At 40.3% G+C, this 23,603-nt stretch overlaps 1 protein-coding gene across 1 annotated transcript; it reads right to left on the bottom strand.

Annotated features, from left to right (window-relative positions):
* Positions 1-483: 483 nt before the first annotated feature.
* Positions 484-22,680, bottom strand: LOC127670564 (zinc finger protein 14-like). The gene is made up of 6 exons (XM_052165068.1): positions 22,596-22,680; positions 15,254-15,442; positions 14,700-14,761; positions 4,161-4,287; positions 3,879-3,936; positions 484-3,077 (listed from the first exon to the last, which is right to left on the bottom strand). Exons 1-6 carry the CDS (start codon positions 22,678-22,680, stop codon positions 1,829-1,831), a joined length of 1,770 nt encoding a protein of 589 aa, XP_052021028.1. The 3' UTR covers positions 484-1,828.
* Between the last annotated feature and the right edge of the window lie 923 nt (positions 22,681-23,603).

The raw sequence follows: 23,603 nt of genomic DNA, 5'->3' as shown, positions 1-23,603 counted from the left end.
CACACACACACACACACACACAGACAAATAACAAAAACCAAAAATTTTGTTATTTGGAGAAAATACACATCACACTGGGTTGTGGTAGCGCGTGGCTGTAATACAGCACTCGGGAGGCAGAGGCAGGCAGATCTCTTGAGTTTGAGCCCAGCATGGTCTACAGAGCATGCGCCAGGGGATACCATGTTACAAAACAACAAGTAACTAACACCGATCCATGTTCAATCTCACATCAAATACAATATTCAAAAACTACTTAAAGGGCTGGTGAAAGCCGCACATGCCCTAAGCTTGACAAGCTGAATTCTAGCTTCAGGACCCATGTGTTAAGGAGCTAGTTCCCTGACATCCAAATGTACACTTGGGACCCACATGCCTAAAGACATACATGCACAATAAATAACTGCAATTTTAGAAAGTGCTACAAATATAGCCTGCCAGATTATAAGTGCATTTCAATTCAATGAACTCAATATAGCTCTACAGTAAAGGGTAAAGCTATATTGTCATGACTTACCACCACCCGTAAAAAATATGTTTGCCTGGCTGAAACACAATTGATTTGGCAAAAGTTCCATTACGAACCACAATTCAAAGAGTCTATGTTTTTGCTCTTTAAGGTAGTGTCTTCATGGTCTTCAAATATGAGCTCAAGTTTACTCTCGTCTCAGTTTTAATACAGCAGGGATGACAATCATGTGCAATTATACTTCAATTATTCACTAAGTTATACTTTCAATGACAAAAGAAGTATATACAGTCAAGAAGTCTTGAGTAAGAATAGACAAATATTATAAACATGCATAACTTTTACTTAATTCTTTCAGGTCATTTCAGCAATATTTTATCTACATGTTAATTTGCTTACAATATTCGCACTCACTTTTGCAAAATTCAATTATCCGAGAAAATTTAGACTGTTTACCTCTTCACAACATTCCTTTTCTGAGTTTCATGTAGCTTGGGCTGACCTTGATACAGTAGTTATGTTTAACAACTCCCCTCCCCCATGTTTTTTTCAGACAAAGTCTGAGTATCCCTGACTGGCCTGGAGCTCAGACAGACCTGCCTAATTCATTCTTCCTTCCAAGTGGTGAAATTAAAGGTGTGTGTCAGCACACCTGGCTTTCTCATGTTTTAACAGTGACGATTTTATTTGGTTAGAAATGGTCTTTTCTTAAATCCCTATATTCAGTGTTGTAATTTTCTAGCCTCTATCCCCAGTGTTGGGATAAAAGGCATACACTATGGTGCCTGATGCGAGAGCAGGTGTGCATCTCTGTACACTCGCACATGTGGAGAAAATTACACTTATAAGGTTTACATTATGCCCAGTATCCCATCCTTTTGAAGGCTTATTATCTTATGTATTTTACGTGCATGTATGTGTATGCAATGTTCACAGCCCAGAAGAGGGTGTCAGATCACCAGGAACTGGAGTTACTGATGTCTGTGAGTGACCACATGGGTGCTGTGGACTGAACCCAGGTCTTCTGCAAGCACAGCAGGTAAACAACTATTGAGCCATCTTTGAAGCCCCATCTATTTGTTGTATTGGAGAAAGTAGACACAGAAAACTACAAAATATAAAACTTATTTAAGAAATGCCATTCATTAAAAAAAGCAAGGATCTGAGCTCCATCACTGAAATTCACATAATGAAAATAAGAGAACTGAATCCCGAAAGCTGTCTGCTGCTGCCAGCATGTCCACTGAGGCTTGAGTGTATTCTTGCCCCAAACCTCATGCAAATAAGCAAATAAATGATAAATAAATATTCTCAAAAGTCAAGTTGACTAGTTACACGTAGCTTATACAGGTACAAGTTCTACCCAATGGGTTTCTTTCCATTGTGAGATCTTTCATGCCTTCGAAGGTATAGGAAATATGTGAACACTTTCCCACACTCGTTACACCTGTAGAATTTCTCTCTAGTAGTATGAGTTCTTTCATGTATTTGAAGGGACTTGGAAAAAGTGAATGCCTGCCCACACTCTACACATACATATGGTTTCTCTCTAGTGTGAATTTTTTCATGCCTGTAATGAGCACTAGAATGGGTGAAGGCTTTCCCACAATATTTACATGTATAGGGCTTCTCTCCAGTGTGAATTCTTTCATGTTTTCGAAGGTATGAGGAAAGTATAAATCCTTTCCCACACTGCTTGCAAACATAGGTTTTCTCTGCTGTGTGAATTCGTTCGTGGTTGTAACAGTTGCCTGCACTTATAAAGGCCTTCCCACAATGTTTACATGCAAAAAGCTTCTTTTCACTGTGAATTCTTTCATGCTTGTGAAGGTTTGAGGACCGTCTAAATGCTTTGCCACATTGATCACATGTATAACGCTTCTCTCGAGTGTGACGTCTTTCATGCTGAAGAAGCTGATAAGAATGAATGCATGCTTTCCCACAATGTTTACATATAAAACTCCGTTCTCTTTTGTGAGTTTTTTCATGATTATGACGGGCCATGGAATACAGGAAAGTTTCACCACAATGTCTACATGAGTATGTTTTCTCTCTTGCATGAATTCTCTGATGTTTGGTCAAGTGACTGGAATTAACAAAGGCTTCTCCACACTGCTTACACTCAAATGGTTTTTCTCCAGTATGGATCCTTTCATATATTTGAATATAACTTTCTCCCTTTAAGGTTTCCTCAAATCGTCCACACTCATGTAGCTCATCTCCAGTGTGAGTTCTCTGAAAATCTTGATGAGAAGTGAGATTCCTGTAAGATTCATTGGTCTGTTTATTTTCACAAATGTTCTCTGTAGCAGGAGCCTTCCCAAGTGTCTGAAAGGATTCAGAACAAATAACATCTTTCCAACATTTTTCATGTTTGATGGCCTTTTCCATGAGTTCCTGACATCTGTATGGTTTCTCTTCATTTTGGCCTCTAAGGAGCACATCTGAGGATGAGTGACCACTGATGTCTTTTACGTTCACACTGTTTTCATAGACTGTGACTGCAAGATGACTCTCCCCATTAACAGTAAGCTCTGTCATCTGTTGGTGGGTCTTTCCACACTGACTACCATGTTCATAGTCACAGAATTTCTCAACCACTTGAATTCTGAGAGAGAGAGAGAGAGAGAGAGAGAGAGAGAGGAGAGCATTATTCCTGTTGTATCACTAGGTAGGTACTACATGATAGATTTTGTGGCCTCTACCTGTTACTGCAGTCAGTATTCAGGAGGCAGTGGCAGAGAGTGAGCAAGTTGAGCACAAACTAAGCCTAGGCCTGTCCCAAGGCAGGGAAAAAGATACTGAGTTTATTACCATTACAATTTATGCACATAAAAGAACTGAGCACTCGGCAAGCAGTGCTGAGGACAGCACGCGATCATTAAAGGTTCTGTAGACTTATCTTGATAAACATTGTCTATGACAGAGTTAACAAAAGTGAACTTTTTCTAATGCAGTATAATGCAGATCAGACATTAAATTCTAAATAGTTGAATATCCTTCAGGCAACTTATTGAAGATGGATTTTGATTTAAACTCCAAACTTACTTTCTTCACACACAAACCTTATATATAAAGCCCAAAGGTAACTTACTAACAATACACCATATACTTTTGTACACAAAAGTCAATTTTGTATAATGAACCAGTGGGAAAGAGTTAAAGGTGAACTCTTTCTGCTACTGCTCCCTCAAAAGTACAAAAGTACAGTAAGAGGTGTAGGCCACAAAATCCACGTGAGAGGTGGGATCATCCATTCTGGAATTCTCAAGCTTGGTAACGGTTTACAAAAACCTTTGAAGTTAAGTCAGTTTCCATTTTGATGTATTTGGATCACTTCCTTATCTCTCAGATTTGCTGTCCCTCTCGATTATCTGATGCAAATTGCCTTTTCTGTACGCGAAATTACCTCGGGTTTCTCTGGAGCTTTGGGTAGTCCACATCCATACTTTCTTCCTCTGTCTTCCCTAAAAATGAACAGTAAGAAATCATTACATTAGTCATCCTTATATACAAGTCACTGCTTTCTGGCTTTTTTCTTGTATAATGTTTTATCTACCACCATGTTCCCTTTCAGTATTTCAAATCATAAAATTATACAGATGACTAAGAAATAGTTTTTCTGCACATGAGTAAGAAAAATTATATTGGTGGTGGTGATGGTGGTTTTTGTTGTTTCTATTGTTGTTACCTATGGAGATCAGGTTCATAAAGGTCTCCATCATCACGTCTCTGTAGAGCTTCTTTTGGTAAGAATCTAGCAGAGCCCACTCTCCTAGACTGAAGTTCACAGCCACGTCCTCAAAGGTCACTGGATCCTAAAATTAGCCACAGATATTATCAAAATGCAGTTATTAGAAGAATGATGGGGAAGCCTGCAAATACATTAGTGGCTTGATAAGTTTCCTTCATGCTTTTAGTATATTCACTTTATATCATGGCCACTACAAATTTATTAATTATCCTCTCACCTTGTCATACTATTCTAAGAATAGTATATATCTATATAGTAAAGGAAAAATATATCAGTCCTTTGTTGCGATACTGGTTTCAAACTACTCTTTGTACCTTACAGCACAAGTTTCTACAACTTCGAACGCAGAATAAACATCAGCTCTTCTGAGCATGTACAATTATTATCAGTCTGTCAGCAAACTTCATCCACTTCTAGAGCCTGGAGATTTCACATAAAATGCATATAACCAGCTTAATTTTAAAGAGGAGCTCACTGCTACTCACAAGTTTGTAACAATATAAAATAGAATTTTGTCAACTATTATCTTTGTCATTAAATACAGAAATGTGGTCTTTATAATATCAAAACCCCAAAGAAAGTTTACATGAAAAATCTACCATTGGTCTCAAAGACAAAAGGAAACATCTACTGACAAGATTTGTTCCTTAGTGGTCACTGAGCACATTCTTCCATGATGTGCAGAACATGAGTGGCATCATTAAGAAGACTGTTTCTATGAAATGATCTTATAAGAGAATATTAATTAAAAACAGGTGGGTTTTCATAGACCAACCTTGATTTAAGACTAAGTAAGACTTGCAAATGGCAATTCTTTGTGCTCAACTATAAATGCCCATCTTTTTAAAAATAACGTCAGTGGACAATGACACCACAGGAACAATAGCACATTAATGTCAAAAACATATTATATTATGGCTATATGAAATCATGTCATTCCCATAAAACTTTTAGATTGTTAACAAGAATTATTTATCCAAACCTGTATGTAATAATAAGTGTTTGCTACCATTAAAAACATTAGGAAAAAGAAAACGATAGCTTGATTCAGATAACTGAATTCAAGACCCTGAGTTCATGGCCTGCCTGGGCTGGATAGATACTAGAAAAATAAAAAAGAATAGGACACATTTTCAAACTATACTACTCAGTGCACTACACATAAAGACAAGATGATCAGAATAAAGGACAATAGATTTCAGTGACATGAAATTCAAACAGAACTGCTCCTGTCTAAAGGAAATACAGGCACAAAGAGTGAAGCAGAGACTGAAGGAAAGGCCATCCAGAGAATGCCCACCTGGGGATCCATTCCATTTGCAGCCACCAAACCCAGACACTTGCTGACAGGAGCCAACCATTGGACCGAACATGGGGACCCCAATTGAGGAGTTTGGGGAAGGACTAAAGGAGCTGAAGGGGTTTGAAACCCCAAAGAAAGAACAACAATATCAACCAACCAGACACCCTAGAGCTAGCTCCCAAGGTCTAAACCACCAACCAACTACCAAAGAGTACACATGGAGGAACGCTATGGCTCCAGTTTGTGGAGGGGAAACTGAGAAGGGGGATAACATTTGAAATGTAAATATATAAAATGACCAATTAAAATGTAAATAAAAGGAAATACAAGCAGAAAATTCATTAATAAGAGAGATGACCTTGATCAATAATGAATCTACTTGCTGTATAAAGTGACTATTCCATGGGCAACAATCAAGGTTCATAAAAAATTGGGAAGATGAAATAGTACCCTGTTTTTCTCTATTTCTCAACAAGGAATCTCAAATGACCAAGAAACACTTAATATTCAATATCCTTACCAATCAGGGGATACAAATCAGAACAGTTCTGAGATTCCATCTTACAACACAAGAGACAGCACATTATGGGGAGAATGTGGAGCAAGGGGAAGACTCCTCCATTGCTGGTCAGAGTGCAAATTTGTATAACCACTCTGGAAATCAATTTGGTAGTTTCTCAGAAAAGTAGAAATAGTTTTACCTCAAAACTCAGCTATACCACTCCTGGGCAAATACACAAATACTCCATCCTACCACAAGGTAACTTACTCAACAAAGTTTACAGCAGCTTTATTCCTAATAAACAGAAACTTGAAACAAGCTAGATGTCCCTCAACCAAAGAATGGATAAGGAAATGTTTGGAACTAGAAAAAGAGAATCATCCTGAGAAAGGCAACCCACACCCAGAAAGACAAACACAAGGACAGTCACTTGTAAGTGGACGTTAGTTATTAAAAGACAACTGTGCTACAACCCATAGCATAGAGAAGTTAATTAACAAGGAAGGGCAAGGAGGGGAGATGCAAAGAGGAGACAAAACAGATTCTGCAGGTGGACTGGGGAAGGTAGTGATGGGAATACAAGGGATCTGAGTGCGTGGGAGAGAATATTGAAAGAGACCAATGGAACTGTAGGGCTTTTCAGAGGCAAGGCAGAATCCTAGTGCAATGGAAACTCCATGAACTCTATGAGGGTGATCTTAGCAGAGACTCCCAGTCAAACGCAACATGGTACCCGAGCCAACCAACTTAAACCTTTGACTTACAGTTGGTCCTGCCTGCAGTATGTGCTGGGACTAGATCCTAGCATAACTGTCCTGAGAGAGACCAGAGAGACTTCATCCAGTCATTGATGGGAGCAGATGCAAAGTCCAAAAGCCAAATATTAGGCGTACCTCCGGGAGTCCTTTGAAGGAGGGGAAGGAAGGACTGGAAGAGCCAGAGAGGTCAAAGACATCACAAGAATCAACTGACCAGGACTCATGGTGGCTTGCAGATATCGGGGAGCCTGTATGTGTCTGACCTAGGCTGTCTGCATACATGTTATGGTTGTGCCGTTTGATGTAGCTTGAGGCATTTCCAGACAGTGAGGACTGTCTCTGACTCTTTTGATTTTTGGAACATGTTTTCTTCTATTGGATTGCCTCATCCAGCCTCGATACGAGAGTATGTATCTAGTCTTATTATGGCTTGTGATGCTAAGTCTGGTTGATGTTCTGTGGGAGGCCTGCTCCTTTCTGAAGAGGGTGGAGGAACCTGAGGGAGTGAAGACGTTGGTGGTAGACTAGGAGAAGGTAGGGAGAGGAAAATACAGTCTGGATATAATATATAAGAGAATTATAAAAGAAGAAGAAAGTAGAATCCTGTGGTATGTGTAGTAATTTCTAAGTATGATGTGGACCGCATGGTAACCAGTGGTGCTTGATAAAGTTCCAACACAGCGAGATTATAGATCACAATTCTCCAGCATTCTCTCACTTGTGTCTGATGATTTCCACTGTATGTCATGGGAGTTTCGGTGTGCTATTTTCCTTTGGGATATTTTGTATAGACTTTAGTGCAGGATGTGAATGAGCCCACTGGCAGTCTCCTTAACAACACAGTTCTTTGGGAAAAAAAATCTCAGCCTACTTCTACACAGGAATCCCCTTTGTGCACCCTCACCCCTGACCCCCTGACCCCCTGACCCCCTGCCTCCTACCCCTGTTTGCACCAAGAATAGAGAAGTTAAAGATTTTTAACTGAAAGATGGCTCCAGAAACTCTTAGGCACCTGTGTGAAAGAATGAAAGCACACAATGGAGAGAATCAGTGGGCCCAGACCTGAGGCCTTGACAGCTGAGGGCACCAGTTCAGTTAATAAGTATAGAACAGTGGCCATGACTGGTTCCCTAGGTACAAGACTTGTAGGATGAATGGCAGGATCTGGTATTCCCCGTGAGAGCAGACCCTGTTAAGAAGCTAGAATGGCTTGGTCCCACTCTCCCATATACAGGAGCATACACTGAATGAATTAGGATGGTATAGCATATTGGAAGGAAAGGAAGATATCAAGACCTTCTTTGGGCTGAGCGTTTGAGGAGAACAGGTTCACACTGTAAGACTCAGGCACACAGGAATGCAATTAGCAAACAGCTTCGTGCTTATTAGGCCACACGGCCAAGCAGTGCCCCTGGAGGAATGAAAATAGCTCTTAGAAGTTTGTTTCTCAGGACTCAATGTCTAGCACCCCTGACTACAAAGGCTGAGAGCGTGCTGGTAGAAATATAAAGGGGCACCTGGTAGGTTTCTTTAACCTTAGAAAATAGGAACTTAGAAGCTTGCTAAATGTATTGCTTTTGCTTCAAAGAAAAATACTGTCATAAAATTGATTACCTCTTTCATTCTGGATGCTAAAATATAGGACTAACCTTGGTTTAAAACAGTCTGTAAAAATATGATACATTTCTTAGAATCATTTTTGCTTTCAGCATACCTGTGATTAAGCTACTATCCAAATATAGAATGTAAAAAGTGTAGCCTTTTTTTTTCAATAAACACATGAGTTATCCTGACTCCCCTCAGAGTGTATCAGTCTCCTTCCCTCACCGACTCCATTTTCTCCTCTTTAGGACCTGAACCCTGCTGGTGCTGGACTTCAACAAAAGTAACTACAAAATAGTGAAGCTGACACAGACAGAAAGAACACTGGAACCGCCTTGGACTATGTGTATAACCAGCTTTTCAGCACCCTTGTCTAACAGCTAGATTAGTCCAAAAAAAAAAAATTAACACAGCTGAGCACTTTAAAAGCCAGAGAGAACAGGTTTCCTCTATAGAATGGACCAAGAAATGTAATGCACAAACATTAAAGGAAGTGGAGGTCAACAAAACAGTATCTGCAGTGCAGTACATGCAAATTATACACCAAAGGACTAGTGCACAGAATGTGAATAAGTAAACACATGGCCAAAAATATCCACTAAAAATAAAACATAGGAAATAAGACCCATATCCCTGAGTGAGGAATTTAACAAGTAAATTGTGTAGTTTTGAGAACTACTGAATACCAATAGCTTACACATAAAAAGGGTCACCCAATTCACCTCACTCTTATTTCCTATAATATAAACCTTAATGCAATCTATACTGAGTCATATTTCTCTACTGACAAAGAATGTATTCTGTGTTTATACTTAGTGTTGTGACCACTATTTTATTTTAAACATCTCTAAAGTCCTGTTAAAAATGTCCTAACACTGTATCAACTAACTCAAGGTGGGAGGGAGGTTAATCCTAACTGCAGACATTAGCAAGTGTGAGTCACACCAAAGAAAAGAAGCTAGAGTGATTTTGTTTATAAGGAGCCACTCTTTGGAAGCTCTAAGTTGAAGCTGTAATAACGGTACACAGATTGAGTACAGTGGCGTACAGCTTTACTTCAAGCCCTTAGGAAGCAGAGGCAGGCGGGCTTCTCCAACATAATGAGTTCCAGGCCTAGCCAGGGTTACATAGTGAAACACTGTCTCAAACACTGTCTCAAAAACCCAAACAACAACAATGTATCACATAGGGAAAAGTTACAAGGATAAACCTAAATGCAGGAGCAGGGTAGGAGGAGTCAGTCACCATCAGAAGCATTCACAGCTTTAGTCACTCATCTTGATGGAGAGTCCCAGCATACTCACACTGCTCATGAAACAAATCCTTGAAGTGTTTTATTAGCATATAAAAACTATAGAAAACAACGCAGTAGTAGAAACAATGAAGTTTCCATACATGTACATTACAGACTTTCACCATGTTCTCTGTCTTTATTAGTCCTAAGTTCTACCCTCACGGTTACATTTTACTTTCTACCTGCTACTTTGAAATCTTTTATTTTCTTCCCGACTCTGCATATGGAATAAAACATATCTTATAAATCCTTTCTGACTCTACTTTAGTATGTTTATAGTACAATCTTGAGTTCAATATATTTTAGTACAGTATGTTTTACATTTTTGTGGCTGTATAATTCAATACAGTATTTGCATGTATGCATACATATACACCATCATTTATACACAGATATGTAAGTGAGGTGTGTGTGTGTGACACCCATGCAAGCATGTGTGTTAGAATTTAACAAATCATGCGTGATGTTCAGGTAGGCCCATTGTATAATATCGCTACTCTGAGACAGGATGTGTGTCGCAGGTGAGAAGACAAACAATGCAACAGAGCTCAGACAAAAGCCAGGAAAAAAATTAAAAAGTATGTATTTTACTGAATGCAATCTGTACATTTAATTCAACACTAATAAAAGTCTCAATAAGGTGCATCATAGAACTAGAAAATATGTGTGGAAGTATAAAAGACTCTAAAGATACACAAACCAAAAGAATACAAAATGATGTCTTAGTTCTATGGAGGTAGGGTCTTTTGCTCCAACTAAATAGAAATTATAAACAGGCAAGAAAGGAGTCTTTAACCACTTGTCTTTGACATTTTTCTGTCCCTCATGGTGGGTATCAGGGAGTGGTGGCTGTAGTCAGGTTATAACACAGGTGGCACTTGCAAGTATGGCATGATTCAAGTATCAGGACCTGTGCTGCACAACTTTCCAAGGTCTACTGTGGGCTCGGGAAGCTGGAATTTCTCAACTCAAGGCCCTAAATGCGTGCTTGCTCTCTGGAACTGTTGCTTTGCACTTTCCTTCTCTAGTGAGTTGAAAACCTTCAACCCCCCTCAGTTTCCGCTCCCCACGCTTCTGTCACCCTCCATGTGCTTTGTTCTTCCTGCTTGAGCTGCATTTTCTTCAGCGCCTACTACTAAAGATCAAGACTGCTCAGCTACTGAATTCTAAGATACGGAAATAAGAAAGATTTTTAAAGTTACTAATAGAAATGATCAGTGACTTCAAAGAGCATACAGAGAAGCAGATGACTTATACCCAGAACACCTTGAGAAGAACTGAACATTAAAATGGACAACAAAACCATCAACATGAATAAACGTGTCAATGACTTTGGGGAGAAAGTAAAAAGAAACTGAGATTGTGAGGGGAAAAAAGGAGGAGGGAAGGAGACCACTAGAAAGGAAACCCACAATGAATGAAAAAAGGGAAAATATCACTAAAAGATACAACCAAGCAGATTAAAATCAATAATGCTTAAAAACCATTAGATAGATGACAGAAAAAAAAAAAAACTAAAGACATATTAAGCTAGAGAGTAAATCTAGACAAATGTATATACAAATACAAAAGACATTTAAAACATGGCAACTTAGTAAAGGACCATTAACGGTGTGAATGGGAATTCCTAAAAAGAAGTTCTGTCTGCAAAGATTGATGAGAACTACGATGGAGAAAGTCAGAGCCTAATTATACTGGATCCCGGGATAGCTTTAGCTCCCCTAAATAGTCATTTCTCGTCCATCTCTATGCCAGAACTAGTCAGAATCAATCACTGAACATCCTGTGACTAACAGATAAAAAAACCTTTGGAACTTATTAACTTAGCAGATCACTGGCTTCTACCAATCTTGAAAATAATATTGTTGGACAGCATCTGAGACCTATATGTTATTCTCCATTTCACAATAACTACCTCTCAAATGTACCCATCTATGTATTTTAAAATAGTTTTTATGACTTTTGTTCGCTATCATAAGCCTCATGAAATCGCTTCCCCGTGGGAGCATGGAGCCCGGGGTAACCTCGCTGCATGTGTCTCGGGTTTTGACTACTCATATTTTGCTCTAGAATAGAATGATCTCTTCCCTCTTTGAGATGAAATCTGGGGATTTATGGTGGGAGTTGTATGTGTATGTGTATTTGTTGTGGATGACACAAAACTAAAACTAGCTCTTTCCGGTTAATAGGATGAAATCCCTGGCCTGGGTGGAGAGCTAACATTTCAAACAATCAAACCACAGAAGTCTGGTGTGTCACCAGACTAAAATTAAACATACCAAAATTAGCTACCCACACACAAAGAAGTTAATATGGTCTGATCTTTCACCAAACCAAAATTAGTCAGAAAACATTACACAAAAAGTAAACAAGCTATCAAAAATGTATAAATACCTATGCAGCAAATGTGGAAACTCTCAATTTCATTCACTAAACACTAAAGGTCATAAAATGTCAATACATCTCTACACAGTAACATACTACTCCATACTCAGTTCTAGGCAGGTTATCTAAACTGATCATTAGCAAGAAAACTTGAGCCAGGCAGTGGTGATGCATGCCTGTAATCCCAGCACATGTGAGGCAGAGACGTGTGGATTTCTGAGTTCGAGGCCAGCCTGGTCTACAGAATGAGTTCCAGGATAGCCAGGGCTATACAGAGAAACCCTGTCTCGAAACAAAACAAAACAAAACAAACAAAGAAACAAACAACAAAAAAAAAAAAACAAAAGAAAACTTGAGGGTTAAACTAGGACATAGATAAAATAGATGTATGCTACTCAGTAGAAAAAAGAATCCATTCTTTTTTGGTTCTTTTGTTTATTTGTTTGGAGATAAAGTCTGTCTGACTATGTAGCCCTGGTTCACCTAGACCCACTACTCTAGACCAAGTAGATCATGTTGGCTTTGAGCTTAGAGATACAGTTGCCTCTGCCTCCTAAATAGTAGGATTGGCCACCATGCCCAGAAGTTAAGAATCCTTTTTAGCAATCCAGGCAATCTCTTTTATTTTAACATACATATAAAAATGATAGGTCTAGTGGCTTAGGCAGTTAAGGTGCCTGCCTCCTGAGATGACCTGAGTAGATAGATATCTGGGATCTACGTGTTCTCGGATTTCCACAGCTGTACCACACTGCATCTCCCCTGTCCCCATCATGTACACACAGAAGAAAATACAACGCTATTAATTAATTGAAATACAAATTTTCATAAAAATGCCAATACCTGTAGCGTTACATAGATAGCTTAAAAACACATCAATGTATATGAATATGTGCCAAGAAATTATTCTGCATTATTTTACATGTTTATAAAACCAATGAAATAAAGGGGGGTTTCCTTTATTATTACATAATACAAAGACAGTAGAAATAATGTGGTTATGTGGCCCTGAACAAGATATGCACTACTGTAAAGAGGGAGCGGGGATTTCCACACAGCACAGAGTACCGTCATTGCTTTTGGTCACCAATCACAACTATGCTGTAAAACAGTATTGCTGAAGAAACCACAAACTGGCTGCAGGACGTAAGAAATCCTTACCACTGTCTAGCTTTCAAGATTCCGGAAGGTGCTGTGCAGGCTGCCGTGAGGAAAGGCATAAACAGTCTTACTTACCCAGTGCTGGACCCTCCCTGTGGCAATAGTGATCTGCCAGGCGAGACAAGAGAGCCACAATCGTTACGAGGGTAACTGACCACTTTGGAGTTGTATTTAAGGCCTACTCCAGAGGATGAAATTTCATGCCTGGTACTATAATGGTCAAAAGACAATGGCCAGGGCGGTCATGGGCCCTAGGATAGAGCCTGATTTTGTTATTTTGCTAAACAGTTATGCTGCCAACGTGCCTTATAAATATTTATGTTTATGTTCATAGATCTGGTCACTAGCACTCAACCTCGATCAGAGATGCTTCTTTCTACAGTGGGCAGTGTTGTCTCACATCCAGGGACAAATGGCTGGGGTGCCTACTTAACATTTCTAAGCAGACACTGACCACCAGGTTCTCCCAGCGTCCCTCAGGACCTACTGATTAAGGGCCTTCCAGGCTGGCATAATGCACCCTACTCTGAACTCTCCAGCACAAGGGGCCAGGCTGCTATTCCCTATAAAATTCAACTATTTTGTTCACTTGCCTTTGTACCTTTGGCCTCCTGGCTGCTGCACCCAGTTCCCCTCTCTCCCCTCCCCCTTCTCCTCACAGGGCCCTGGGTCATGTCCACTGCAGACACTCCCAGGTATTTCAGAGTCTAGCAGTGCTCTCCTTTTTATCTACAATAAAGTTCCTCTTCCAACATACCCAGGAGCAGTCAGATCCTTCCTTTTTCTTTTTTTCATTCAAGGAAAACAGTCAACAAAGAGATGCATAAAAGGTCATAAAATGCTGACCATAAGAGACAACTGTTCAGTTGTCCATGGGACATCTACACCTAACCCCAGCTACCTCCACCACTGCTCAGGGAAGATCTCAGAAGAGGAGGCAGAAGGAACGTAAGAGCAGGAGGATGGAGAGGAACACTGTGGAATGCTGTCTCCTGGACATGGCAGGGTTATTGTACTTAGGAGCTCACAACAGCTGTGGTTATCTGCACAAAATCAAGTATAGATGGGGAGAGGTACTGTCCAAGTGCACAACTTACTAAGTAGTTACTGGCAATTAACAGTATTTTTGGAGAACCGTTCTGTTTAGAGGAAGGAGCCACTGATAGGCTTCCCTTTCCAAACACCCATGCATATACTGGCAACACTAACTGGTGGAATAATAATACTAACAACAACAACAACAACAACAATAATAATGAAGCTGGAAGAGAGGCGTACTGGGAATATATATGGCTTGGAATGAGAAATAGAGGTGGATAAAAATGTCAAGACTAAAAAGAAATTTTTAAAAGAACCCAGCAGGATCACAGGGATAAACAAAAGTAGGTGGAGGAGGAGAGCAAGGACGGGAAAACAGAGCTCGCCACCTACGCCCCGCGCAACAGAGTTTGGAGTCTGGAGCAGCACTAACCTGCCCACGCTGCAATGCCTGCAGCAGCTCAACTTCGTGACGCGGACTCATCCTGACAGGACCTGGACGACAGTAAAACAGCTTCACGGCGACAGAACAGGATCCCAGACTTCCCGTTGCCTGCTATGCACACAATTCCAGAGCAGGTGGGAAGCCGGCGCCCGTGCCGGTGCCGGTGCCGGTGCCAGACTTCACGACACGTTCAGCTGCACAGCGCCAGGGGAACGTCAGGGCGACGGCGCCACATTAAGCCAAAGCCACCGCAGTGTCACAAACCCGCCACAAAAGATTCAAGGGGCCCAGGACGCACTCACCATCTCCTGCTTCCGATGCATCCAAGCGTCCTCTCTAAGTGAAAGCACAGTCAACAAGGTCGATGGAGCGCACCTCTCAAGGGCTGCTCGGGACTCAAACATGGCGGCAACCCCCGCACCTTCCGAATATCCATGCTTCTCATTGGACCGTTAATGTAATGTCATAACAGCATTCCTGATTGGCGAATGATAAGCGAATGATAGGGATCATCTTATAACCAGGAGAGCACCCTTACTTACATCCTTTTCCTGCTGGGTTACAGCCAAACGGACAGGTTTCCGTTACTTGTTCTGGGATAAACCTGTTTTCCTCCCGGAATAAACCTGATCCAATCTGGAGTAACCATGTATTTGAGAAAAATACGCCCAGGGCTTTTGGAGCAGCTTTCTTGGTGGTGTATAGAGTGGGCAACAGTGGGGTTTTCCCACCTACAAACAGTGCAACAAGATTAATAGAGTAGCAAGGAGAATCAGTACTTTAGAAACAAAACACATGATTGCAGGGTAGGAGAGGTCCCTAAGTCAATCTCGACACAGGATCGGGAAAAGGGACCTGGCACGTGCGCTCCAGGATGATGCGGGTGAACTAAAGCCGAACATTTTATAAGGCTGATGATCTGATTAGAATAGGATTGGAGAAGGTTTGGACTGTTACAAGTCTATTACCTTGGGGGACTTTTTACCTGACCTAACGACTATATGACTACTATCAAAATCATTTTTTAATTATATATTTTTATTTTATATTTTTATTTTCTATATTCTTTGTTTACATTCCAAATGTTTACATTTCCCCTTTCCCAGTTCACTCCTCCCCATATGTCCCATAAGCCTTCTTCTTTCCACTCATTCTCCAATCACCTCTCTCCTTTTTCTCTGTCCTGATATTCCCCTCCAATGCTAGATCAAGCCTTTCCAGGATTAGGACCCTCTCCTTACTTCTTCATGGGAGTCATTTGTTATGCTAATTGTGCCTTGGGTATTCAGAGCTTCTGGACTAATTAATATCCACTTATCAGAGATTGCATTCCATGTGTATTCTTTTGTGATTGGGTTGCCTCACTTAGGATGGGATGATTTTTTCCAGATCCAACCATTTGCCTAAAAATTTCGTGAATTCATTGTTTTTAATTGCTGAGTAGTATTCCATTGTAAAAATATACCACATTTTCTATATCCATTCCTCCATTGAGGGACATCTGGGTTCTTTCCAGCTTCTGGCTATTATAAATAAGGCTGCTATGAACATAATGGAGCATGTGTCTTTATTGCATGCCAGGGAATCCTTTAGGTATATGCCCAGGAGAGGTATAGCAAGGTCCTCCAGAAGTGTAATGTCCAGTTTTCTGAGGAACCTCCAGACTGATTTCCAAAGTGGTTGTACCATCTTAAAACCCCACCAGCAGTGGAGGAGTGTTCCTCTTTCTCCACATCCTCGTCAACACCTGCTGTCTCCTGAGTTTTTAACCTTAGCCATTCTGACTGGTGTGAGGTGAAATCTCAGGGTTGTTTTGATTTGCATTTCCCTAATGATGTTGGGCATTTCTTAAGGTGCTTCTCGGCCATCCAAATTTCTTCAGGTGAAAATTCTTTGTTTAGCTCTGTACCCCTTTTTTTAATAGAGTTATTTGGTTCCCCAGGGTATAACTTCTTGAGTTCTTTGTATATATTGGATATTAGCCCTCTATCAGATGTAGGGTTGGTGAAAATCTTTTCCCAAATTGTTGGTTGCCAATTTGTCCTTCAAAATCATTTTAAATGTACAACAGTAGAGCAGTCTCCTTTAGACTGTATAGAGCACTAATTTTGCAACTATCCAAAAAGACAAGAACGCTATCAGAAGCCATCTGAAGCTTACTCCAGACCTTTCCCCTTTTATAACCTGTCCACCTAATGTTTCCACCAAGGCAAGAAAATTAAAACACACCAAGAAGGATACAGTTATTCGATGTGAGGTGTGTGCATCTGTGTGTGTGCGTGTGTGTGTGTGTGTGTGTGTGTGTGTGTGTGTGTGTGTGTGTGTGTAGTTACATTGTAGCAACAGCATACAAAGGATGCAAGAGGTATGAAAAGGAACCTTTAAAGTTCTTTGAAAGGAGGGGTTTCTACTCTCAAGATTCACGTGAAGCCTATATTCACAAGAGAAAACATTCCCAAGAGTCAGGATCACACTGCTGCTGTCAGTGAGCACCAGACTGATCGTGCATTATTGATGAGTTGGAGACAAACGTTCCAACAGTTTAACTCTTAGAAGTCATTAGGACAGCTCTCATTTCCTCTAGCATGAAATGTTTCAACATCTTAGTACTCATAAGAGGAACAGTGTAATCCCCGTTCATATTAATGTTTTACCAGGAAAAATAAAGCTACCACATACTTTTACTCATATGTGGAAAGCACAATCTGGAAACAAAAAAAAGACAAAACAAAAGTAGTAGAGGGACTATTAAAGAAGAACGTGAGGATGTCGGGGGCTATGAGAGAGAGAGAGAGAGAGAGAGAGAGAGAGAGAGAGAGAGAGAGGAATGAAACAGTTGTTGGGAGGTCAGATATGGTCAGTTCTTAATATATCACAAAGGAAGTCATGAATAGGTTTAAAAATACAGATTAATAATTTGGCTAATTAGATTTTGAATGATGTTTAATTTTTTGTATGTGACAAGATCCTACTATATGTGTGGGAGAGAGAGACAAGATCCTACTGTGTGTATAGTCTACCTGGACTGGAGCTTCGTATGTAGACCAGACTGTCTTCCAACTTTGTGAAGATCCTCTTGCTTCAAATCCTAAAGGATTGGGCTATAGTTAAATGGAGTCATATCCAGCCTAGAGTACACAGCTCATCAGAAGCAGAGGAGAGAACCGGGTCCTGAAAGTTGTTCTGATATCCGAACACTCAAGGTGGTACCTGTGCGCGCGCAAACACACACACACACACACACACACACACACACACACACACGCGCGCGCACACACACACATGCAAAAGATACACTACTTATAGTCTACACCAAGGAAAATACAGACTATCAAACCCTGAAAGAGAGCTTGATAAATTACTTCATCCAGAAAACCAAGGGGAACAAAAAAAGAAATTATAACCACAGTGTTTAACACCTGTTGTGGGTGCTTGAGGGAGCAAATTTAGAAGTGTTTGGTACCTAAGTACTTGTTGACACACTATTTACAGATGGGATAAAAATACTGAGTATCAAGGTCTATAATGTGCACATACGAAAACCTCACAGCAGCCGGGCATGGTGGTGCACGCCTGTAATCCCAGCACTCTAGGAGGCAGAGGCAGGTGGATTTCTGAGTTCGAGGCCAGCCTGGTCTACAGAGTGAGTTCCAGGACAGCCAGGGCTATCCTGAGAAACCCTATCTCGAAAAAACCAAATCCAAAAAACCAAAAAAACAAAAAACAACAAAAAAAATCACAGTAAATGCATTGTTCTAGAGCTTTTGTCCATGATAATGAAAAGGGAAAGATTATTAAGATGGACAATATAAATTTGCTCACACATCTTATCAGAACAAATAGTTAGTACTAGGTCTGATTTTTCATGCCTATAATAACAGTATTCAAGAAGATGAGGAATGAGGATGCTATTCTTGGTCATTCCAAAGGAATGACTTGGAGGACCTCAGTGCTGTACTAATAGGGTTAAAATATGGTGAAACATTTAGCTGTGTAAGACCTTTTATGATAATTCATTATGCAAAAACTTTCCTTAATGCAAAAATTATTTAAAATACTTTTATTGAAAAAATTTTTGTACAATACATTCTGATCATTTTATTAAGTCATCTTTTGGCTTTTAATATAAATTGTCAAGCAAATACTACTTTTCTATTTATGTTTAAATAATCCTCAATAAATTGCATTAATGATACTCCAAATTCTATAGGCCTGATATTCAATTTTGTTCACTGTGGCACAAAAACTTGTCAAGAAGCCTAAAAATGGGAGTATTGTAAAACCTTCTGTGATTCTATGTTGTCCTTGAGACCTCCTGATGAATAGTCACTTCTTTTAGGTTTTCATATTCTTGAAGAGGAAAGGTCAACACTCCATTTCACTTTGGGACTGTGTCTTTCTAAGCAGTCAAGCTGGCTTCAAACATGACAGCCTCCTGGCACTGCTTCTGAAATACTATAACTCATGAGTCACAGCCCTGACCTCAAGCAATCCTCTTGGCTAATCTTAAAAATGCGGCAATGCTCTTCTCATTTCTGGCAGAACTCGGGTGGTTGAGAGAGACTGTGAATGTGGACATAGTACTCAGTGTGGAGAAGCTCGTAACATTCTAGAACACACTGTGATTGAAGACATCTTCAGCAATAGCAGTACAGGAAAACAGTTTGTATATGAGACACCGTTAACCATTTATCGTCAGATCTCACTTCAAAGGTAAAAATTAAGGGAAAGCAAATGGGTATCAGAACGAAATGGAAAAGGATTTGGAATTTTTCACTCATTCAGAGTCTGTCTTTTTTGCAACCTCTGCCAAAACATGTTTGCTCTATCCTGTGACTCTGACATGAACTGTTTCTTGGTAAACACTTGTGGCCAAATATACCCAAGAGAAGTCTACCCATGGGATCTTACTTTCTTGAATGAAATCACTGTGAGTGTCTGGAGAAGAAAATATGCAAATATATTCTGTAGAATTTATTTGTCAAGCCCTTAAATGTTACAGCTCTGAGGGAAAAGGCTTCCCTAATTGGGAGTGTCGAAGCTCTGAAGGGAAAGTTATCCTGGCAGTCAGGAGTCAAGGAAAAGGGCAAAGTCACACTGCACAACAAACTTCAAACAAGAGACTTACTGGGGTAGACCCAAGAGGGTGGCTGCCTACATTCACCGGGTGAGAAGCTTCAGGAAACTGAGCAGGAGAAGGGGTTTCTTGAAGAGGGTGGAGATTTCCAGGGTGAAGACTAGCAGGACTTTCCTGAACTTGTAACCAGCCCAGTGATTGGCGGTTTGGGGCAGAGGCGGGGCAAGCTCAGGGATTGGTGGGTTTTCAAGTTCACAGAGTAGTGGTTTTTTTGTTTGTTGGTTTTTTGTTTGTTTGTTTGTTTGAGTTCAAGTGTTTCTGATATTTAGGGCTCAGACATTGATTAATTTTCAAACTGAGGATTGGTGGTGTTTGGTAGATTTTCAAACCAGGAAGAGAGCTCGGACCTTTTACCCTACAAAGACTAAAGGAGGAAAATTCTCCAGAATTCTCCAGGGAAGTGTAGGGGTTTATTAGAAAGATCCCCTCACCTCCAGAGACTTTAGGCCCCATGGAGTGGGGGAGCCCTGATGGGGAATGGGGGTGGGGAGTAGGGTGGGTCCTCTTGGAGATGGGGGAAGAGGAATGGGAAGAGGAACTGTGGGAGGGCAGGCAGGAAGTGGGTAAAAATAAAAGTAATAATTTTTTAAAAAGGATAACTTCAATCATTAACAACGTTGTAAACAGACGTACACACAAGTACATGAGCTGTTCATATACCAACCGGCATGTAACACTGCAGTTCATATACCAACAGGCATGTAACACTGTGGTTCATATACCAACAGGCATGTAACACTGCTGTTCATATACCAACAGGCATGTAACACTGCTGTTCATATACCAACAGGCATGTAACACTGCTGTTCATATATCAACAGGCATGTAACACTGCAGTTCATATACCAACGGGCACGTAACACTGCGGTTCATACACCAACAGGCATGTAACACTGCTGTTCATATACCAACAGGCATGTAACACTACTGTTCATATACCAACAGGCATGTAACACTGCGGTTCATATACCAACAGGCATGTAACACTGTGGGTTCTGCCTCCCTAAAACTTAGAGCATGGCAGGTGCTTGTTAATATGCTGTTCTCTGGGATTTTTATCTCCTGGTTTCTGCATACTCTACTATTGTCTGCACCTCTTACAGCTTTTTCTGCTCAGCTAGAGAGAGTCCCATTCACCCTGTGGTGAGTATGAGGGACTGCGAGGTTTCTCTCTGGTCATACTTTCTCCCAGGGAACTAAAACAGTGGATTTGAGAATGTCACCCTGTAATATAAAACTTCAGCTCATGTAAGAGACTTTTTACATCTATGCTTTTTCAGGATTCAAGATTCACACGTTCTAGGGTAAGCATGGATTCGACCGTATTTATCCCCTTTGTTTTCTATTAGGAATTCCCTCTCTTCCTCTCCCAGATTTCTTCTTTAATTTTATCTTCTGGTTGATGTGGCCAGCTCTTTTTCACCTCTCAAATAGAAACAGAGAGTTTTGGTTTTAGCCTTTTTAATTTCCATATTTGATATTCACAGTTCGTCTTCCTTTCTCTGCCAAGCCTGTTACTCCTCAACGTGAATGCATTCCCATGTTAGCTTTAGAAGGCTGGCAAAGCACTCCATGGAATTCTCTAAGTTAGGTTGTGCTTCTCTGAGAAAAGATGATGCCATTGAAAGCAGTAACTTCAGGGTGGAGAGGTGGCTAAGCAGTTAAGAGCACTGACTGCTTTTCCAGAAGTCCTGAGTTCAATTCCCAGCAACTACATGGTGGCTTACATCTGTAATGGTATCTGATGCCCTCTTCTGGTGTGTGTCTGAAGACAGCTACAGTATGTTCATATAAATAAAAATAAATATATCTTTAAAAAAAAAAACACAAGAAAGCAGTAACTTCAGAATCCCTCATCAGGTTCTAACGTGAGAAGCATTGCCTGTGTCACCTGCCACTGATTTTGGAGCAGGAATGTCAGAATTAGGCATCGTCTCTGCTTCATATTTTGATTCTCAGAAAATTTTACCATTTTTAACTGTTTTCTACTTATGTTTCCAACATGTTTTCATGGATTATTATGGCATTCATACACATATTGACTGACAGGGTGTCCAGGAAAAGGTGTTACTTGGCCACTTTCAAATCTGCAACATTAAGAGATAGTATCACACAATCTGCTTCAATTTCCATGGTTAAGTTAAAGAAAAATAATCATGACACACACATCACACACACACACACACACACACACATATGTTAAAAAATATACGTGTGTGTGTGTGTGTGTGTGTGTTGTTCCATACAAGCATTCCCATAGGTACAGGGAATCTATATAATAAGGTCGTGAAATGGAATATAGCTTTCACTTAATTCTGAACACAAACATGGAAAAACTAAGGTCTAGGCTGGTAATCAATGAATGACAACTTGCAAAAAAAACACAGAAATGAGGTGAATTCATTGAGTGGGATATTACTGTGCTTTTGCTAACACTTTGGTGTGGTGCTGAGTTAATAGGTCAAGGATAGAGCAGGATGAAAATATTCAACTATGAAAAGTCATTAGTAAGGAAATCTTGACATGCCTAGAGATGTGCAAAAGTTGACTAATAAATGGAATTTTCAATATTGAACTCTTTTTGCCCTGGGAGTTGTGGTAGTTTAAATAAAAATGGCCCCATAGCCTCATATATTTAAATACTAATTTTCAGGGAGCGACTTGAGAAAGATTAGGAGATGTGGCCTTGTTGGAGGAGCTGTGTCACTGGGAATGGGCTTTGAGGTTTCAAAGGCCCAAGCCAGCACAGCATCTGGCTTTTTCCGCTTCCTGTGGGTCCATATGTGGAACTCTCCGGTACTCCTCCAGCCACATCTGCCTGCACAGCGCCATGCCCCCGCACCACTGATAATGAAATAAAGCTTGGAAACTATATGTGAGCACCAATTAAATATTTTGTTTCGTTAGTGTCAAAGACCAGCTCCAACAATGTGTTCAGTGACCCAAGGAAGGGATGTGGGGTTAGCAATGATATAAAGCAGGCACACAATCTTGGTGGATGAAACAAGCTTCAATGAGCAAGTTCCAACAACTTTACAGACAGACAGACTTGATAGATGGAACAAAGCTCCAACAACTTTATACATGCACAGACAGAAGACAGACGGATGGAGGGAGGGGGGAGGGAGGGAGGGAGGGAGGGATGAATGGATGGATGGATGGATGGATGGATGGATGGATGGATGGATGGATGGATGGAGGGAGGGAGGGAGATATGGAGGGAGGGGTGGATGGATGGAGGGATGGATGGATGGATGGATGGATGGATGGATGGATGGTTGGATGGACAGACAGACATATACACAAAGCTCCAACTACTTTACATCCACATGTTTGGTGGATAGAGCAAAGCTTCAACAAGCATGTTCTAACAAGATGGATTCAACCACTTTATTTCTTTCTCTTACAGCTGATACATCCTAGCAAAATCTTTCCAGCAGTGTAGAATAATATAGTATAATCATAAAATGTTAAAATCATAAAAGAAAACAAATACATTTATGAGGTAGAATTTTTTTCTTACTATGAAAGAGTAAGATGCTTCTCCTATACAACACATTTCCCACATATATGATTTTATGCAAAATGGAGAGTATGATGTCACACAGACCTCAACACTGCAAAGTTTTAACATGCTTTCAATTAAAAAGTGAGAGCATATAATAAACATTTTAAGAGGGCTTCTTGTCTATCTTTAATTGATGTTTTTCACATGGTGATTCTGTGTACGTAACCATCACAATTACCATGTCTAC

Source organism: Apodemus sylvaticus, chromosome 20, assembly GCF_947179515.1.
Source record: "Apodemus sylvaticus chromosome 20, mApoSyl1.1, whole genome shotgun sequence".
NCBI lineage: Eukaryota > Metazoa > Chordata > Mammalia > Rodentia > Muridae > Apodemus > Apodemus sylvaticus.
This window is presented reverse-complemented; position numbering and strand designations above follow the sequence as displayed.